The 20,265-nt window shown below is 32.8% G+C and overlaps 1 protein-coding gene across 28 annotated transcripts in view; it reads left to right on the top strand.

Annotated features, from left to right (window-relative positions):
* The window catches only part of FOXP2 (forkhead box P2), a 603,320-nt gene that overhangs the window by 427,886 nt on the left and 155,169 nt on the right, over window positions 1–20,265 (top strand). For 26 of the 28 annotated variants that reach the window (XM_055392142.2, XM_055392146.2, XM_063708042.1 and 23 more), the window contains 1 exon segment: window positions 17,191–17,280. In XM_055392142.2, coding sequence (XP_055248117.1) covers window positions 17,191–17,280 — 90 coding nt within the window. 28 annotated transcript variants of the gene reach the window in all.

Raw genomic sequence — 20,265 nt, forward strand, 5'->3', positions numbered from 1 at the left:
CCTTGTATTTTCTTTGAGTGCAGTTTTATATCTACATTTACAGTTGTTTATGGTGTGAGATGAGGGTTCAATTTCGTTCTGCATATCCAGAAGATATCTAGTGGATATATCCAGTTTCCCTGTACCATTTATGAAGACATTTCCTTTTCCCTTTTATGTGTTGTTAACATCTTTGTAGGAAATCAACTGACTGTAAATGCATGGATTTACTTCTGGGCCCTCTTTTCTGTTTCACTGAACTTTGTGTCTGTTTTTATGCCAGTACCATGCTGTTTTCATTGCTATAGCTTCATAGTAGATTTTGAAAAGCAGACAGTTGTGATGCCTCCAGCTTTGTCTTTTTTGCTCAAGATTGTTTTGGCTATTGGGGTCTTTCGTGATTTCATACAAATTTTAAGATTTTTTTTTCTATTTCTGTGAAAAATATCATTTGAATTTTGATAGCAATTGTATTGAATCTGTGGATCACCTGGAGCAGTATAGACATTTTAACAATATTAATTCTCCAATCCATGAACATGGGATATCTGTCCATTTGTTGGTGTCTTCTTCAATTTCTTTCATCAATATTTTATCATTTTCTATGTACAGATCTTCCACCTCCTTGGTTATATTTATTGCTAAGTATTTTTTGGTGACTATTATAAACAAATATCATTTTAAATTGATTTTGTAAACATCCCAGGTAACCCATGGAAAGGACTTCTATTATAAGTCTGTACATGTTTTGTCCACCCCTTTTTATACCAATGTATATATAAAATACAAAACAAATTAAAGTAATATATTTCAAAATATACTTTTAAGCAAAGGATCAAAACACCACACAGTATTTGTAAGTAAAATGTGTTTTAATAATATTCAATGAAATTTATGAAATTTAAGTGTTCTTATTTTCCTTGTATAGGAAAATACTTTTATGTTTTTTCCCCAAGTGGAAATTGATTGACTGACTTACCAGAAACAATGCTTGACAGTGAAATATTATACAGATACCACAGTGTAATAAAGGTAATATTCTAAGAATTGCCTGTAACAGTAACAGCCCTTTGACCCAAAGATTCTATAGAATTTTTTTTTTTTTGAGATAGAGTCTCTGTTGCCCAGGCTGGAGTGCAGTGGCACGATCTCGGCTCACTTTAACCTTTACCTCCCAGGTTCAAGCGATTCTCCTGCCTCAGTCTCCTGAGTAGCTGGGACTACAGGCATGGGCCACCATGCCCAGCTAAATTTTTTTGTATTTTTAATAGAGACAGGTTTTCACCATGTTGGCCAAGCTGGTCTTGAACTCCTGATCGCAAGTGATCTTCCCGCCTCGGCCTCCCAAAGTGCTGGGATTACGGGCATGAGCCACCATGCCTGGCCCTAGAATTTTAAGAATGTAAAATTTTGCTTGAGTTAATCACTTTGTTAATTATTTGCTATCAGTCTTCAAGTAAGTAGACATAGAAATGACAGAAATTGAAAATATCATACTGTTATTTGTCAGTTTTCATCACCGTCATTATTCTTACTTCGTACTATGTGTCTATTCTACTCCACCATTCTCCTCTAGTGACTGTTATGTAACTCATCTTCACAACAACTTTTTATTTCACGGAATGTTACTGCCCTGTAGATAGGTGTGCTCAAGGTGTTCTTTATCTTATCCGCTACATACATTTCTTGTCTCATGTTTCCAAGACACATTAAACATGGCATAGCTAAGATCTTTAAAATAATTTTTAATTAAAGAAGAGTAGGGAGGTAGCAATACCATAGAAGCTCAAATCATGAGTGTCTAATTTGGTGTTGGCTGGGTAAGATTTTGACAAGATCCCTTTTATAAAAATAGCTATTTCCATGGCTGTGGAATCACAGGAAGGTCCTGAGTGTGTATTTTGGATTTGTCCTCAAATTTCAGCATGCCTCATTTCTGTATACCAGTGTCCCAGCTGTTGCAGACTTTGTAATGCATTAGTATTGGACTCCGAAATTGAGTTTCTGCCAGAGGATTCTGGCAGTAAGCATCCTCCTGTAACAACAGACAAGTGATAGCAGTAGAAATCCCAGGGGACTTCACAATAGCATGTCTTAGGATTCAGTGTAATGGCTTAACTTCAACATAAAGATGATCAGAGTAAGTACAGCTTATTGTTCCACTCTGGTGAGTAGTCTGTTAGGTGCCAGTTATGTAAATGAAGATAATTACAAGAGAGTGCCAAAATGTGTCCTCCATGAGAAACTATGCAGTTCTTAAATAGGTCATTCTGCAATCATAAGAAGCCTTTGAGGGGGGCAACAAAATCTCCCTTCTATGGAATAGGTTTAATGTCTTCCGAGACAATGGGAGAAAAGGGTCATTTCAAGCAGTGGCCATTTGGGATTTCTCCAAGATTACGAAGTATTTTTTTTCCCAGTGTCACTCTCAGAAATAAGGTTTTAATTTCCAATTTTATCCATCTTTTTATAAGCATTCTTTCACATGTTTCCTTTCTGATAACAAACCAAAATGATTAACTTAAAGAAGGGAAATTTTAAACTGAAATCCAGTTTTAAAAAATATGTATGATAAAACAGCTTACATTAAATAGATATTCCTTTGGGCAGTAGCTTTATGTATTAAAAAAGTGAAGTCACTTTTTAGAAGAAACTTTAGCATACTCTTCATCACAGGATAAGTTACCTAGGTCCTTATCAATCCTATGGGTAATTTGATTTTTAGTAGTTTTGTCTCTTACCTTACATAAAAATTGCTTCTGTAAAACAATGACATTATTTTTCATGCTTCAAAATATAGTCATCCTTTTAAATCACTATCCACATGGAATCCCTCCCATCCCCTTGGAATTTTCATATTTTTTAATGAGGTGTTCTTCCTCACAGTATTTTGATCTACCATATTTTGAATAACTAGTTTTAAAGATAGAGCATGACCAATGTAGTTTAGTGATGTATGTCATATAGTATGTAACATAATGAAAAAACAAAAAGACTTAAAAGCAACACTATCAGGTAATTTTTTGCAAAATCAGAGGAGGGAACGTTGCCTATTTGTCTACATTTTTATCTCTAGTATCTAACAAAAAGTTACATTAATAAATATTAATTTGATAGACTTAATAAAGGAGTTAGAAAATAAATATTAGTTAAATGAATGAGTGAAATATCTGGTACAATGGCCCATTCAATTCACTAATTCTAAGTGAAAATACAAACATAGTTAGGTAGGTAGGTAGGTAGATAGATAGATAGACAGATATTAGATATGTTTTTTAAAACATCAATTTCTAATAAAGGAGGCAAAGCAAGGTAAAATATTTTTGCCTGTTAGTTTAGAAAATACTAAAAAAAGAATGATAATGTATACTATGGAGTATGGTGGAATGGGCATTCCATACAGTGAGGTGGGATTGCAAATGACTATAATCATTCTGAAAAGGCATTATGATAATGTGTATCAAAATCTAATATCTGACTATGATTTGACCCAACAATTAAACTTTTGGGAGATAATTACAAGGCTGTCTTATAAGGAAGTTCATTGCAATATTATTTAAAATTACAAAAATGGGAAAAGCCTAAATATCTATCAGAAGAGGATTGTATTAAAGAAAATTGAGCTTTCTAAAAGCTGGAAATAATGGTGTGCTTTGGTGAATTTGAAATTTGTTTCTATTTTTATTGCAAAAGAACTGTATGGTGTTTGCCTCAATAAGTGATTATTTTACATAGAGTACTAAAGATAGATGTACATGGATATTAGTAAATATTTAAAAGATTTTAATAGAATTCTAATTTCATGGATAATTGAATCTGAAAAAGCATGAACACTACTTGGATTTTATGTAAATAAATTCGTAAACTGAATAACAAAATACCCATTATGTGTAGATCCTTTTTCTAGACCCATGCTTAAAAGGGAGATTAGAGTGAGACCCCAACTCTACCAAAAACAAACAAACAAAACAACTGGGTATGGTAGCATGCCTCTAGTCCTAGCTATTCAAGAGCCTGAAGCAGGAAGCTTGCATGAGCCCAGGAGTTCTAGGTTACAGTGGGCTCTGAGTCTACCACTGTACTACAGCCTGGGCAAAACAGCAGGACACTGTCTCAAAAAAAAAAAAAAAAAAAAAAAACAAAACAAAACAGGGTAGGGGTGCCGTTTAGAGAATGATTTCTTTTTATACTTAAACAATCTGCCTAAAATAATTGAAGGATTCTAACTGGAGACAGTGAGATAACGCTTTTGTGACAACCAATAGTAATTTTTTGGATCTTCACTTAAAAAAATAATGAAAGAGGTAAAGAATATATTGTGGTAAAGTCATGGGTAAAAATATTTTAATTTAATTTGATAAAGGAAAAGAAATATTATGCTAATTTCACTGTTATTTTAGATCACTAGTTGGTCCTCTAGAGTCATTAGTGTAAAGGTCTGTAAAGGAGCTACTGTGTGCAAGGCAGTGTCATGCTTCCTGGAGGGAATGCTACTTTCTTTATTTAGTGTACAATTTGCATCTCAGATATCTGGAACCAGCTAAAATATGCATGCATTTTACAAGTTTAAAAATATCTAAAGAAACATACTTTTCAATTAAATGTCTTTTAAATGACTAGGTGCCAGCTACTGTGCTGTGCATTCTTGGGGTTGTAAAAGATGATTTAGAAACATTTCCAGCCCTTAGAAAGTTTACAATAGTAGATGTTAAGGGAAATTGAATGTATTCTCCTAAGAAATAAGATTTCTTAGGTTAGGTGAGGTAGGTTCTTCAATAGAAATGCTTCTTGTGCTTCTTGTGCTAATGCAAAATGAAGAGGTTTGCTTCCTGGTTTGGGATTTTATATGTGTCTTCAACAAGTGGGCCACTGACAAAAGCTTGTTAAAAAAAAAAATGGATGAGGGAGAAACTTGTTTTTTCTACCAGCCTGAGTTTCACTGTGGTAATGGAAGTAAGTGAAAACAAAACAGCAGTGGGATATTCACCTTTAAGATCTTCGTTCCCTAGCAAGTCATTTCCTACAAGCAAGAAGCCTTCCTTGGTCTTCCACCTACTGGCTCTTAAACTGCTGATAGCTACCAACAGGCAACCATTTTCTAAGTGGATATTTGCACATTTTTATTTATATACATATTTTCTACAATCATATTGTAGATAATTCAATATAAGAAATAATTTTGAAATCAGAAATATATTTTAACCTCTTTGAGGTTACAGGACACTTGACAAGATTTTTAGGGCTTAAGTCCAAAGGACACCATAAAATTTACGTGGATGTAGTTACAAAATTATTAAGGAATGATTATTTTCACCATTAGTTTGTATCTTATTTTATTGAAAAGAACACTCATATCACATTATAATGTTCATAACTCTAATTTACCACATAATATGCTAAAGATAATCTAACCTAAATTTCTTAATGGCTAGAATAGAAAACAGATTTCTCCCTCAAGTGAGTTTGCCCAAGATCTGTAAAATGTATCTTTGTGAATAGGCTTCAAAATGTTACACAGGCATATATATGCTTCATACTTTACCTTACAAACATAAATTTCAAAAATTTTATATTTATCTAAGTAAAAATAAATTATATGATCTAAATATAAATGCACTTCTTTCATTTATTTCATTCTTTTATTTAATAGTATTTTCAAATTATTATAATATTTCATCAGCAATTGGTTCTTTGTGGCTAACATTTCTTATCTTCAATGAGCTTTGTGTTTCACAATTTACATTACCCTGTAAAATTTGTAAATTGTAAACTGGGAAGAAGGAATTTATTCAGAGATCATCAATGATAGGGATGAGATCATACAGAAACTCAGAATGGTGCTGGGATTAGAACTTGAATTTTCTGATGCCTCCTCGGCATCTCTGTTATTTTGTTTCTAAGAATATTCTAATATTAGCTTTAGGGTCTCTCTTTTAGATGTTCTGAGCTCACTGTTTATGCACCTGCACTAACCAGGGCCTCTCTCTTCTCAAATGGTTTTGCCCTCACCATCCCTTTCCTCCCCTGGATCCAGCCTCGGTGACACATGCAGAGGCTATCTGCCTCAAGCCTCTTTCCTGTAGATCTGCGGTAGCATTTCCTTGCCTTGGTACCATGCAGGGTCATAATCTTTGTCTTGGGGTTTCTGGCTACTGATCCTCATCATTTCTGAAAGGAAGGTGAATAGAGAACAGAAGTTTTGTTTTTTTCTCATCTGTGCCTCCAATTGCAGAAAGCTAGAATGTGAACTCTGAAACTTTTCCTCTGCTTTTCTTCCTCTGCTTTTCTTCGACTGTCTTTTTGCAAAAACATGTTCACTCACTCTTCCTTTGGAGTGGTCCATCTCATCCTTTTGCATTAATAACCTCGTGAGCATTCCTTCTCAAAGAAACGCAGCCTAAGCCCTCAAGTCACTCTCCTAGCTAACCTGTCAAATATAGATAAGATGGCTTTATTACTCTTATGAGGACTAAAAAACATTTCCACTGATGAAATGAATAGCATATTTATGTTTAAGTGAGCAACTTGGTGTAAACAATCTTGTTACCTTGGTTACATATTCTGAAATGCTTACTTTTTCTAACTAGAGTTGTCAGGTTTAGCAAGTAAAAATAGAAGTAAATTCAAATTTAACTGGGAATCTTCTACTTTATCTGGCAACTCTACTTTTAACTTCATCAGAAAATAGTACATATTGTTTAATGCTTTATTTATAGATGAAAACGTTTTGTATTTGGTATGGCAGAAGAAGATTATTATTAAAAATTTTTCATCTTTAATATTGGCCTTTTTTCTGTAGTGAACATCCTAAATCTAGTGCTTAATAACTTCAGAGACACTTTTTTAAGGGGAGTAAAATTCCTTTACAATATAAGCTTGTATGTCTTATTTATCTTCATGAAAAATAAAGAAAAAAAGAATTTGCCTGGAATTACTTATGTTGTTCTAGTTGGCATAACTAGCAATGCTGTTAATAACTCAGAATTTGTTTTGTTCTCTTTATACCCTGAACAGCTCTTTATTTGAGTCTTTTACTGTATAAAAGTCCCTTCAGTTATATAATTTTCCTGACTACCCCTTGTAGAAAGAGAATGAGCTTCAGAGTCAGCCAGATAGTTGTTCAGATCTCTTATGCCACTCCAAGGCTCTGGTGAAAAAGCTTGGACATATAACCTAACTATGCTGAGTCTCAGTTTATACATCTGTGATAAAAAGGGTGTTTTGAGGATTAAATTTAGAATTATAACTGGCATATCATGAGCACTTAATCATTAATTTTTCTTTTCTTTTTACTTTACTTCGTTTTTACTGAACCCTTATAGTCACTTTTTGTAATACCTTTTAATGGCTTACAGCACATTTCTACATTGCAACGTAATTAAATTGAATATATTTTATCTTTCCTACCATACTAAAAGATTCTTTTGTGCAAGTGACCCTATAGCATTGGGTGTATTGTATATGTGCATATTCATTCAGATGTGATGATATAGGATGGGAGAGTAGGGGTTGTATCTCACAATACATTCATGAAATTATATATCCCTCCCCTTAAAGTCCTAGAGGAGATTAAAATACAACTTTTCAAAATATCATAGAACATGACTCTATTAAGATACTCTTTCTATCCAATGGGACATTATCTAACTTGGACAGATTGCAGAACTAAATGCATATTGAGGTAAACTTTCAGGATTTACACTATGCTAGACCCATTAGTTAAAATGTACATACCTTTTTAGCAAACCCACTAAAGCTAGTAATCAGGAGTTAGTTTCAAATGACTAGTATTATATATTTCCAAGCATAATATACCTAGAAGAATTGATACCCACTGGAGGAACCCGAATTTCAAAAGTCTTCGCCTGGAATAATACTACTTTATACTTTAGCTTTTAAAATACTTTTAAGTACCTTATCCTCTCTGGCTTCACAAATCACTTACATGTGAAGTTAAGTATTACTAGCTGTATTAAATTAGAGCAGTAGAAAAGTAAGTAGTTCTTCATTTAGTCCTGGAGGCAATATTCCAGAAGAAAATACCGATATATTTATATGTCATCAGTGTATGTGAAAGCACATTTTATATTCTAACAGCGGTTTAAATACCACTTTTTACCTATCAGCTATATTTCTCAGAACAGTGATAGAAAAGCTTCCCACTCTTGTTTCTCCTGAAATTCCAATCTCTCTCTCATTCTCAAAAGATAACCACACCTCTTTATTTTCTGAATTAGTTGAGACCATCCACTGTGAGCTCTTTCCATTTCCTACCTCTGCATGTCAAAGTCACCTGTCCTCCCATCTCTTCAGCCTGTCTCCTCCCCATAAGTCTATCACCTACCTGCTGCTGCTCCTTAATTTAGTACTTTCCCATATTCTAGGGACTTGCTCAATTTTCTTATTAAAACTTACGTTTTTTGGCCAGGCGTGGTGGCCCATGCCTGTAATCCCAGCACTTTGGGAGGCCGAGATGGGCAGATCACTTGAGGTCAGGAGTTTCAGACCAGCCTGAGCAATGTGTTGAAATCCCATCTCTACTAAAAATACAAAAATTATCTGGGCGTGGTAGCAGGCACCTCTAATCACAGCTACTTGGGAGGCTGAGGCAGGAGAAACGCTTGAACCTGGGAGGCAGAGGTTGCAGTGAGCCAAGATCACACCATTGCACTCTAGCCTGGACAACAAGAGTGAAATTTCGTCTCAAAAACAAACAAAAAGTTTTTAAAAAATATTTATTAAGCTCATTATTATGTTTCTTTATTAAAAAAAAAAAAAAAAAAAAAAAAAAAACGGGCCGGGCGCGGTGGCTCACGCCTGTAATCCCAGAACTTTGGGAGGCCAAGACGGGTGGATCACGAGGTCAGGAATTCGAGATCAGCCTGGCCAGCATGGTGAAACTATGTCTCTACTAAAAATACAAAAATTAGCTGGGTGTGGAGGCACGCGCCTGTAATCCCAGATACTCGGGAGGCTGAGGCAGGAGAATCACTTGAACCCAGGAGGCAGAGGTTGCAGTGGGCTGAGATGCGCCATTGCCCTCCAGTCTGGGCGACAGGGTGAGACTGTCTCGAAAAAAAAAAACAAAAAAGAAACAAAAAACAAAAAAAAACCCCACAACAAACAAAACCCCTCAAACTGTAACTCTCTTTTATTTTAGTCTTCACAGAACTAATGAAAACAATTGTTTGCACTCATGGCTATGGTTTTCCCCATTAATTCCCTAGTAACTCTCTGCAAACTACTTCTACTTCAGTGCTCTATAGGAACTGATATCTGATAGGTCACATACAAATCATCAGATCAACATGAACTTTTCAACAAATCTTGACCTTTTTGAGTTTTTGATGTTTGAAGATAGTATCATTCATCCTGTCCTCTCACAATTTTTTAATATATAACAGCTTTATTGAGATATAATTTATGTATCACAAAACCTACCCTTTTAATGTATACAATTCAGGGAGTTTTTAGCATATTCACAAGGTTGTTCAACTATCACCACTGTTTAATTCCAGAACATTCTCATCACCCTAAAAAGAAACCCCATTCTCATTAGCAGTCACTTTCCATTCTATCTTACGTCTGGGCCCTTGTAACCACTAATCCATTTTTTTTTTTTGTCTCTTTAGATATATCTATTCCAGGCATATTATACAAATGGAATGATACAGTATATGATTTTCATTACTGACTTTTTTTATTTAGCATAATGTTTTCAAGGTTTATCCATGTTGTAGCAGGTATCAATACTCCATTCACTTTTATGGACAAATATTCTATTAAATAAATATACCATATTTTATCTATTCATGAGTTGAAGGGAATTTGGGTTGTTTACATCTTTTGCTATTATGCATGATGTTGATATGAACAATTATGTACAACTTTTTGTGGGAATGTAAGTTTTTATTTCTCTTGGGTATATATTGTACCTTGGGTGGAATTAATGGATCATGTGGTAATTCTTTGCTTAACCTTTTCCAGAAGTCTTTTGGACTTCTATTACTGTGCCCTCCTCACAATTCATTGTCTTCCTTTTCACTATTTCCTCATCTCCTCTCAAGAAAGTATTCTGCAGTTTGGGGTCTTGACTCTTCCTCTCTCTGTGGTGTCTTTACCAACAATCTAATAAACTCCCTTTGCCTTAACTATTCATCTATGTCTTACTTTTGGAAATCTGTTGTCAGTGGGATCACTCTGATCACCCTCAACCTAGAGCTCTGCATTATATTTACTGTCTACTAAAGAAATCTTCTCTTGATTATTCTGCCATCAGGCAAACAGCATAATCTTCTCTCCAAAGCCTGCGTTTTATAATCTAATTTCCTCCCTTTTAGTAGTGGCACAGCTGTTCTTTCAGTTTCTTTTGACTCACAATTTTGGAGTCATCACTGACTCCTCCTAGCCTTTACCTCATACCCATTTACTAAGTTGTGCCAGCTCTTCTTTGACAGTACCTCTCATGATTCTTGTTTTGAACTAACATGATTCATGTTATTCTTATCTCTTATTTGGACAGTTGCACGTACGTTTTTACAAGTCTTTATACCTCTGTCTTGTCTCACTCTCTTCATCCCTTATCTATCCTTTACAACATGACTTCAGTATTGTCCTGGGCCAGGCTTATTTTATTGCCAGATTTCAGCAAAATTTGTTCTTACCTGCTATATAACATCAAGACTCTTTGTCATTTATTGTTTAGTTTATCCAATAATTAGCCCCAAACAATCTTCTCACCATGTTTTACTAGTTCCTAGACTAAGCGTATGCTCTATCCAAGATCAATTATTTTCTTTTCACTATATATAATCTCACATTTTCTTTGTTCCTACTTGGCATGGCCTTCTGTCATCTCCACGAAATGATTCTCATGTAACTCCAGCCCAAATATTATATCCTCCATAAAAATTTCAATGAGCTTCTCAACAAAAAATAATTTCTTTTACTTATGAACTCCTGAAGCATTTTTAAAACATTGTCTATGGCCTTTTGACATTCAACTAGATCTTTCTTATTAAACAATAAGCTTTTGAAGATAGAAACAATGTCATATCACCCCTTCTATCTCCACAAGTGTGCAGTGCTTTCTTCTTTGCTAGGTATATGGGACATAGTCGCAAACATTTTTAAGGAAAAACACTTTTACGTATTTTATTCTTCCAAATATTTTCCCAAATGCTGCTTCTCCTACAGTCTTACTTTTAAGTTGAAGAGCATATGCAGAACAGAGGATTCAAATAATAGTTTACATTTACATATTGTAGTATAATTTAGTAGCATATATTTTTCAGTTAATATCTGATATACTGGTTGAAATCATAGCAATACAGAAGTAATGAGTCTTCAATACATATCCAAACAAAAGATGATATTGGTCTCATAATGAAAAAAAAAAAACCCTGCTAAGGTATGTGTAAAACAAAAAGTAAATCTAAAATCTATTTGGGAAAATAATAAAATGTTTTATAGCAGAAAGATAAATAATCAAAAGAATGCACAAAAACTATTATAGTTACTGGAACATGTCCCATGATAAACAGAAGTTGTAAAAGCAATAATTTTAGTAAAATCAGTCCTAATTTATCTTTACCTTTCATTCCTTAGAATTTTAAAGTTGGACAGAATTCATTAATATGTATTTAAAATTATTGTATGTAATATTAGGATATTACATTAGCAATTTCTTACCATTAGCAATAGAATAGTGAAGAACATAGAGCTAGGAATATCAGGCTACTTGATGTACTGCACCTTATAGAATGCTGACTCTGAGGAAGAGAATGTGTTCTCCCTTTTAAACTCATTCTACAGCTGAAAAAAACAAAACTTGTCTTAGATGTTAGTTACTGTTAACTCACAGGCTTATTTCATAGAATTTCTGAGGTCATCTGGGGGTTTGGAGCCATAATGGAATATACTGAATATTGGGTTTGGACTTGAACCTTGAAGAATTTATTCTCACTTCTGAGGATGACTTGAGGATCCATTCCATCACACATTCAATACCCTGATTGTCTCTCCTTTGGCTCTACATCATAAAATATTTGATTGGTAAATAGGTTGCTTTGTAAGTAATTACTCTTATTAAAGTACTCTTATTATAGTGTAGTATTATTTTATAATCATTAAACAATAAGTAGTCTTAGTATCTCAATTTGGCCTCCATAGTGATGTACAGTATAAATATAATATATCCACACATTAATTTTCTAACTTTATGTAACATATACTGTAAAAATATCATTTTAAAAATATTCTTTAATAATTAGCTTTTAAAACAAACAGTCTAATTATGTATCAGGCATGAAAAAATAAAAGGTCAATAGCTACAGATGCATAATTTCATTCTGATAGATTGCTATTTGAAAATAGGTTATGCCAATTAGATGATTAATTTTCTTCTATTAAATAACATTATGAGACTTCAGATTACATGTATCAGTATATTATCTTTAGTGGGAACATAATATGAAGAAAGGCCAAACAGAATACGAATTTATATCCTTTCTGGAAGGATCTGAATATACTTTTTATCAACCACACTTGGGAAAATAATTAGAAAATTAAACTCTGTTTGAAAACTTATTTTATGTTTCGTATTCAAAGTAACATGTTGAAGACACAATGTGTTAAAGGTTAAAGTATATGAATATGAGGAGCAAAAATCTGGATGTCCTGCTGGCAATTTTTTTTTGGTTCTGGTTATCTGCAAAGTATACACCCCTTGTCAGTATAACTAGGGAGTGACTGTGTAAACATTCTTGTTTCGCCTGTTCCACATAATCATTTCTTGTATCATATTTCTTCTGACCTCGCTATCTGAAACCAATTACAGGAGATCCATTTGGGCTGCATCTATTTTCATAAGAAGCCTAGGCAACAGTGTTTTTCTCAGAGATGAATATCAACATCAAATATGCTTCTGAGTGCTTTGTTATTTATGTTTCAGAGAGATTTTGTAGCCTTCAGCTCTCAAGAATGTGTCACGCTGTGCTGTTTATACATTGAAGATATTAATGGGCGTAGATGTCATTTTTCATTTTAATGTCTCAAATGCAACAGGCTGATAGGTTAAGCATTCCTATTTTTATGGGGAGATATATGACTGATGTCTGTTTTTTCCCCTAATATACATATATTTACTTTGAAAAAAAAGTTATTTATAAACCTTAGCATACTCAACATTTTTTTGTTTTACTGGGTATTTCTAAACTATTCTCAAATAATTTTATATTTGGTGAAAGTTTTCAGTGTTCTTCAGTGGAAAAAAGTATTTGTCTGGCAGGTTACAAAGCATTTTCATCCTTAGTTAATTACACAATGACCTACTCATTAGAATTATTCTGTGAGGTTCATAACTAGCATAAAATTACTACTAGTGAAGAAGTATGCTTGAACTTTGCTTTTTTTACAAAAATTTAGTTAAAATTGCACAGTAAGAGTTAGGAATGATGTTTTCAGTAAGTATTTTAGAGAAAAAATGCACTCAATTATGAAAAATGTGCATTCCCACATCTCTGCAGCCTAACAAAATGTTTACCTTTAATCTCTTATAAAGATTATTTCTTTTTTCAAATTTTTAAATTTAACCTGATTTCAAATTTCAAGATGTCTTATCTTAATTTTCTTTAGGTTTCCTAAAATAGGATAACTTCATTAAGTAATGTGCACCCCTAATTAAAAACAAATGTGTTTTTGGAAACTAGATATGGTTTGGCTGCCTTCGAAATCTCTTGTTTCTGATACATTGGAAACAGACTCAATCATTGTGAAAGGAAATTTTGTAAACAACTTTTGCTTTTGTTCAAAATTAATTTTTATGGGGGAGGGTGACCATCTAAATGACTAGATGGCTCAGAGAACTTTATGAATGGCCATGGATTTAATCTTTTGTTTGTATTGATAGAAGTGGCAAGTGATTTTTAAATTAATATTTGTGTCATTTGACACCTAACATTTTATATTGATGGAAGTGTTTTATCTAATAATCTTTCATTTTTTGAGTAGCTATAATAATAAATTGCAAAGATGAACTAAATATCTCTAAGCAATTGTTTATTGAAATTCAGTCCTAAAGTGTTATCTAGAATACTGGAAATAAAAATGTCATATGATGCATGCAGTGAGAATGCAAACTGCCAGAGCTTTCTGCTTATGAGTTTTAAATCATTCCTGATCTCCTAGAATTGTTTTTTGTTCTCCCACCTCTTACGTTTATTATAGCAGTCTCTACTCTACCAAAAGAATGTTGAAATAGGAAAGAAGTTATTTTTTCTAAGAGTTTGTATTAAAAGATGATCCTCAGCTATTTTGGAGATAATGCATATGAAAACCAAAATACTTTAAAGTAGAAGCATTTTTTTAGCCAGCTATCTTGTGATATTTCATTACTATTATTACTTCTTTACTAACAGTGTAGGTGTATGCTTTTGACTAGTGATACTTTGATGAGCAAAACTTGTAATATATTTAATTTTCTAGTGTTTGTCTACAGACATTACGTAGCATTGCCATATTCCATTGATTACGTGGGTTATGTTGAGTGAATATAACGCAGGATGGTAAAATGGATGGGGTCCTGAGCTTGGGAGAGAAGAGCCAGAGTTTTTGACCAGGTTCTGCTACTGCTTTGTGATTTCAATCAACTTATCCTAGTATTGTTTCTTCAGTTACTTGTTTGAGAAAGGTAGTCTAGACAGTTTCTAAGGCCTTGTCCAGCTCTAGAATTTTGCAGTTCTATAGTAATAATTGATCAGATACTCAGGATGTTACAAAAGTTTAGAGTTCCATCAGGCATCAGGGAAGTATTACTATATAATGAAATCCGAGTTAAGGATGATGGGGGCAGTAGCCATTAAAACAGTATATATTCTGTGATAGTTGTTCTATTCGTTTACAGATTCAAAACAAAAAGGTTATATTGTTGTTTCCCATGTAAAGTCTGAAAACTGAATATGCTCTCTTTACTAGTGAAGAATAACTCATTATAATGTCATATATTCTCCTTTACGAGAGTCTTACTCATTGCCTACTAATGATTCCTTTGACAGAACAGAAACAGTATGGCACTCTGGAATACACTCAGGCCTGGAAGCCAGCAGACCTTGAACAAAGCAATAATAAATTGCTTTGTGATCTTGAACAAAGCAACTGACTATTCTATGTTTCATTTTTCTTATGTGCTAGAATAAGGAGGTCAGATTAGATTATTTTCAAGATAGCTTTTAGTCCTTGTCATTCATGATTCTAAGATCCTAAACAGTGTTCAATAAATTTTTTAAAGAATAATAGATAACTACATAATTTAATATAAATTAAGGCAACAGGTATACAAAATAAACTCATCAACTCGAAAAGAAAAAAAAACTACATGAAAACAATTAGGCATTAACTGGAAAAATAATCGAATGCATTTTTTTATTTTGAGAATTTCAGAGACACAGCCTAGGTCACCTATTGTAATTTCCATTTGGAAAATTATCATTTGTAGTCACTTTATAAGTTACAATTAAAAGAGGAAAGATATATTATTTAGAATATTGAATACAAAGTTTCAAATAGTGAGCCTTGTGATAATAAAGTAATTACAGAATTTTTTTGTTTGTATTTTCAAACTGAACTCTATAATAAATAGCCTGAGTTCACTGGAATGTGCCATCCTTAGAAATATTTAGGTTAATTTGTAATTACTTGAAAAGTTAAAAAACAACAACAAAGATGATTATCGTGAGTGAGTGTGTCTCCAAATGTAAAAAGTGTGCTTTACAAACTATGCCAGATCCTGCTATCTGAAGACAAATTAATGTTGTTAGGAGATGGTGCTAGTGCATTCAGTTTGTTTACTTTGGTTTCTATGTCTGCCTGCCTTCTCAGAAAACTTGCTTGGAGCCAGACTGTAGCAGCCCTCTCTGTCTTTTCATAATTGATCAGGGGATGACTGCCTTCCCTGAGGGTTAAGACGTGGCAACTTTTTCTGTTTGCTCAGCATCTCAATGCAGTAGTTCAAACATTGTTCACACCAGCTGGCAGTGTAATGCCATATGCACATCTTGTCAAAGCAACTGTTGTCATGGATACTAGAAACTCTCTTAAAAACCAGATCATTGATTACAATCAAAATTGTACTTTTTATCAGCTGAAATTCTTAATTATTATAGAAGAATATTAATCCAATAATGTTTTCTCATTGTGAAAAATTTATCTTGTATTCAAAAACAGTAAATAACATAGTAGGCCAATGATTTAGTTTAGTTTTATGTGTTGAAAAATTTCATCATTAGTGTTCATTGAACTCAGTTGTTGAGAGAGAAAATGAATTTTTTAAGGGACTCTTAAAAGTTTTTGTTAATTAGTGTATACTCCTACCTTTAGAAGAATTTACTATGCATTTTGGTCTATGGCACTAGCTTTTATATGTTAAGTTTATATAGTACATTTACTGAACTGTTCCTCCTCCAGTAAATGAAATGCTTACATTAATTTCTTATGTTAAGTTTTATTTTCCTAAGTTGGAAAGAAAACATAAAAATAAATGAAAACATCTTCTATTTTGATTGGTATTCTGTCACACATAGAAACAAACCTGATTGGTTGAGTGGTAATTTCTTTGTTCTCTGATTTTACTAAGAATGCAAATGAAAACCACTCAATTTTATTTGGCATTAAAACTGCACTTTATTTTGTCAAAGGAGAGGTTTCCCCTTGAATTGTAAGTACAAAAAAAGTGTTTTTAATCTTTAGTGAAAATCCTTATTAATTCACTTTCAAGATAATCTGATGTTGATTTGTCAAATTTAATTACAGCTTCCGGTAACACTTGAAGTCTACTGCTTTTGCCTCAAAATTGTAATATGAAAATGCAAATTGAATGATAATTTAAAAGAGAGTGGGCATTTTAGTTAACACTCAAAGACAAGTTCCTTGTGGAAATGAGGTTATTGATGCAGTTTATGATTTTTATCCTCTTTAAGCACTTTAAACAAATTAACTTTATTTCCTGTAGGATTGCATGTTTCTCTGTGATTTGGAGTAAAGTTATATATGTGTGTTTGGCAATTTTTTTCATATTAGAAGATAAACAACAATGATTCTCTCTAGAAAGGAATATGGGAGTTCTCGTGCATTGAAGCCTTTTACTATTAACCAAGAGATAATTGATAACTTAACTTTCAACAAAATATTTAGATATGATTTCATTTTTACTTCTAGGCTCTCCAGGCAGCAAGACAACTTCTTTTACAGCAGCAAACAAGTGGATTGAAATCTCCTAAGAGCAGTGATAAACAGAGACCACTGCAGGTTAGTAAAGCACTCCTGTCCTTGGGGTCTTATTTTAAAAGATGTTCATAATGATAATAGATGTGCAGACCCAGTTGTATATATACAGGAAATTATTACATTTGCATATGTAGGTAATTTTAATTCATAAAGATAATTCATTTTATCTTCTTAAAGGAGAAAAAAATAATATTCTATTTGCATACATTTTAAAAGTTTACAAGGTAACTCCTTGCAAAAAATACATAGGAACCATATTTGGTGTACATAGGCATAAAGAATTTTGCATAAAACCCCCTTGTGGGATTTTATTCATACATAGGTTGAAATGTAAAATTTTTTTCTTAAAAGCAAAGTTATAGTAAAATGGTGTGGAAGGAAACAAAGAAGTCTTAGACAACCCTTCCGCAGTTGTATCCAAGTGACAAATGCAGAAAACTTCGAGGATTGCCAAAAAAACTGTTTGAGTTTGCCAAGGAGTTATTGCTGTTGCTACAGTTATAAAAACACATTCTGGAGTTTGTTGTCCTTACTCACTATGTTTGTCCTGTGAAACTGATAGTATGTATGTCTTTTAAAGTAACTTTTGTTACATAATATAATCCTTGTTTTATGCAGTCTTCTTAACCAAAATATGTGGGACATTTGCTTGAGGGGGGAGACATTTTTAAGGTATATTTTTTGACTGTTTGGAAGGTAAATTCTGGAATTGCATAAAACATCTCTCAAAGTGTTCACCAGCTCTGTTGAAAGATAAGTAATGCTTTTTCCTGAATCATGTGTTATATACATGTCTAATAAGGCAAATTTAGTTTTTTAACATCTCTTGTGGCTGTAACAAAAAAAAAAAACAATTTTTTATGGCCCAGCTGTCTGTTTTTATTTTCAGGTATACTTACAGATGTTAGTAACTAAGTCTTACATGATGGCCTTCTGGAGCTTAGTTTGTATAAGAGAGAATTATAAGCTACTGATCTATACAATCCAAAAATTAGTTATTACCTAAAAACTGGATAAAATGTATGGTCCCTAAACAAATTTGCGATAAGAACAGATTTTTCTGGGAACAAAGTCATTTGTGGAGGATGGATGAGAAGAAGAGGGACTTGGGGATAAGGGATGTTTCAACAGAGTACAGATGTCTGCCATGACTGGAAATGAAAGTTTTATTTAATCACCCTGAGTTTAAGATTCTTTTCAGTTTTTTTCTCTTTTAAAAGCAACTTCACATTCCTTTGTTTTAACTAATGAATAATTCTGTGTCACTTTCCTCACCATCATATTCTTCCCCAATTTATAATGGGAGCGTAGGTGTAGTATTTCCATGGAGTTATCTGATTCCATGAGAGTCTCTTCATGCATTTACATGACAGAGAAAAATTTACATAGAAGTCACAGAAGATAGCAAATGAAATGTTTATCTTCACTATGGCTTCAGAGTGGGAATTTTGCTTTCTTGTTGGAATAGAAAAGGAGAATTAGATGCTGGCAACATAAGCAAAAGATAGGAATGAAGTTACTGTTTTGAGTGTCTAAAAAACACTATATATTTTCCTAATTCTATTTTATCATATTTCTTGACAAAATAGAGGAATTCGCAGTTGCTTCTTCCTCTCCAAAGCTAAGTCCAGTAGAAGTTTCTATATTGCTGGTTACCAGGGTATCTCTGGAAAGAATGGCTGGGCTTTAGTTTTTCTTTTCTTTTTTTTTTTTTTTTTGTTGTTGTTGCATTGAAAGGCAAGATTTGATACTTGGACTAAAATATACATACTTTTCCTTACAAAATACCCACAATAGAATGTGGGAATATTAATGGCTCTAAAATAAGAAATGGTTGTTTGTTTATCAATGCATAAGTAAAATTTTGAGCAGAAGTTTCCAGTTTTGTTGTTTTAGCATAAAAGAATGATTAAAACTATTATAAATACCTTTTAACAATTGCAGTTGCTGACCATGACTACAAAGACTTTCATTGTGTCACTTCTTTTTCATTTTGTGATGCATATTAATCTGAATTTATCTCCATTGTTTAGACTGTAAAACTAGCATTTCAGTATTAGTTTGTAATTTTAATGAGATCTCATGCCAAAATATCATAGGAACGAGAAGTTGAGTTTTATGAATGAGAACTTAGAGATATTGAATGAGACTTATTCACCAAAATATACACTGCAATTAATAAAATATGAGCCTTCATTTTTAGTATTTCATAGGACTTGATAAGCTTAGCAACTGGAGACATGCTGGGATTGTATTAAAAATCTAATAAAAGCTTAACAGCATTTGATACTAGCTTACACATCTGTTGTCAAACAGGAATATTAGGTAATGCTTATCCTTGTATCTTCAAATATTATTTAGCATGAGTTGCACTATTTGCCACTTATGTTTTAAAAAAGGGTACGATGTTTTCATTAAAATTTTCAATAATTTGATATGAAATTAACATTTTAAAAGTTTTCTTATATAATTCTCTCAAAATTTTTTATATCTTTTTCTACTTAACCAAGTGTTTAACCAAACATTCATAATAGAGTTAGTGTATTATCTTTACATTTCAAAAGGATAATTGAAAATGTTTCAAAATCTGTAGGTGCAAGGCAAGATATTTGGTATTAATCAATTATGATGGTTCTTAATACGTCAGGCATAACATCTTTAGAGGACCAAAAGAGATACTTTGTATTTTTTATTTTGAAGTATAGTTTTGATAGAGAACTATTTTATAAAGTTTGAAAGAAAATACAGATTTCAAAACCTGTTTTGATGGCTCAAGTCACAAGAACAATATTCAGTTGCTTGTTAACATTCACCTGAATTTCTTTTCTCTGTTAAGAAGTGGTGGCCAGATTTGAAGTGTGACATGGTACAGAGTCTATTTTTAGTAGACTAGTATTTATCTACTATTATTTTTTCATTTACATTTGTTCAGGATTTTGTGCTACAGATGGCATAGATATTAGCATGTCTAATGCAAAATGGAAAGAAGAAAACATCACATCTGAC

The sequence above is a fragment of the Gorilla gorilla genome, chromosome 6 (assembly GCF_029281585.2).
Source record: "Gorilla gorilla gorilla isolate KB3781 chromosome 6, NHGRI_mGorGor1-v2.1_pri, whole genome shotgun sequence".
Classification (NCBI taxonomy): Eukaryota; Metazoa; Chordata; class Mammalia; order Primates; family Hominidae; genus Gorilla; species Gorilla gorilla.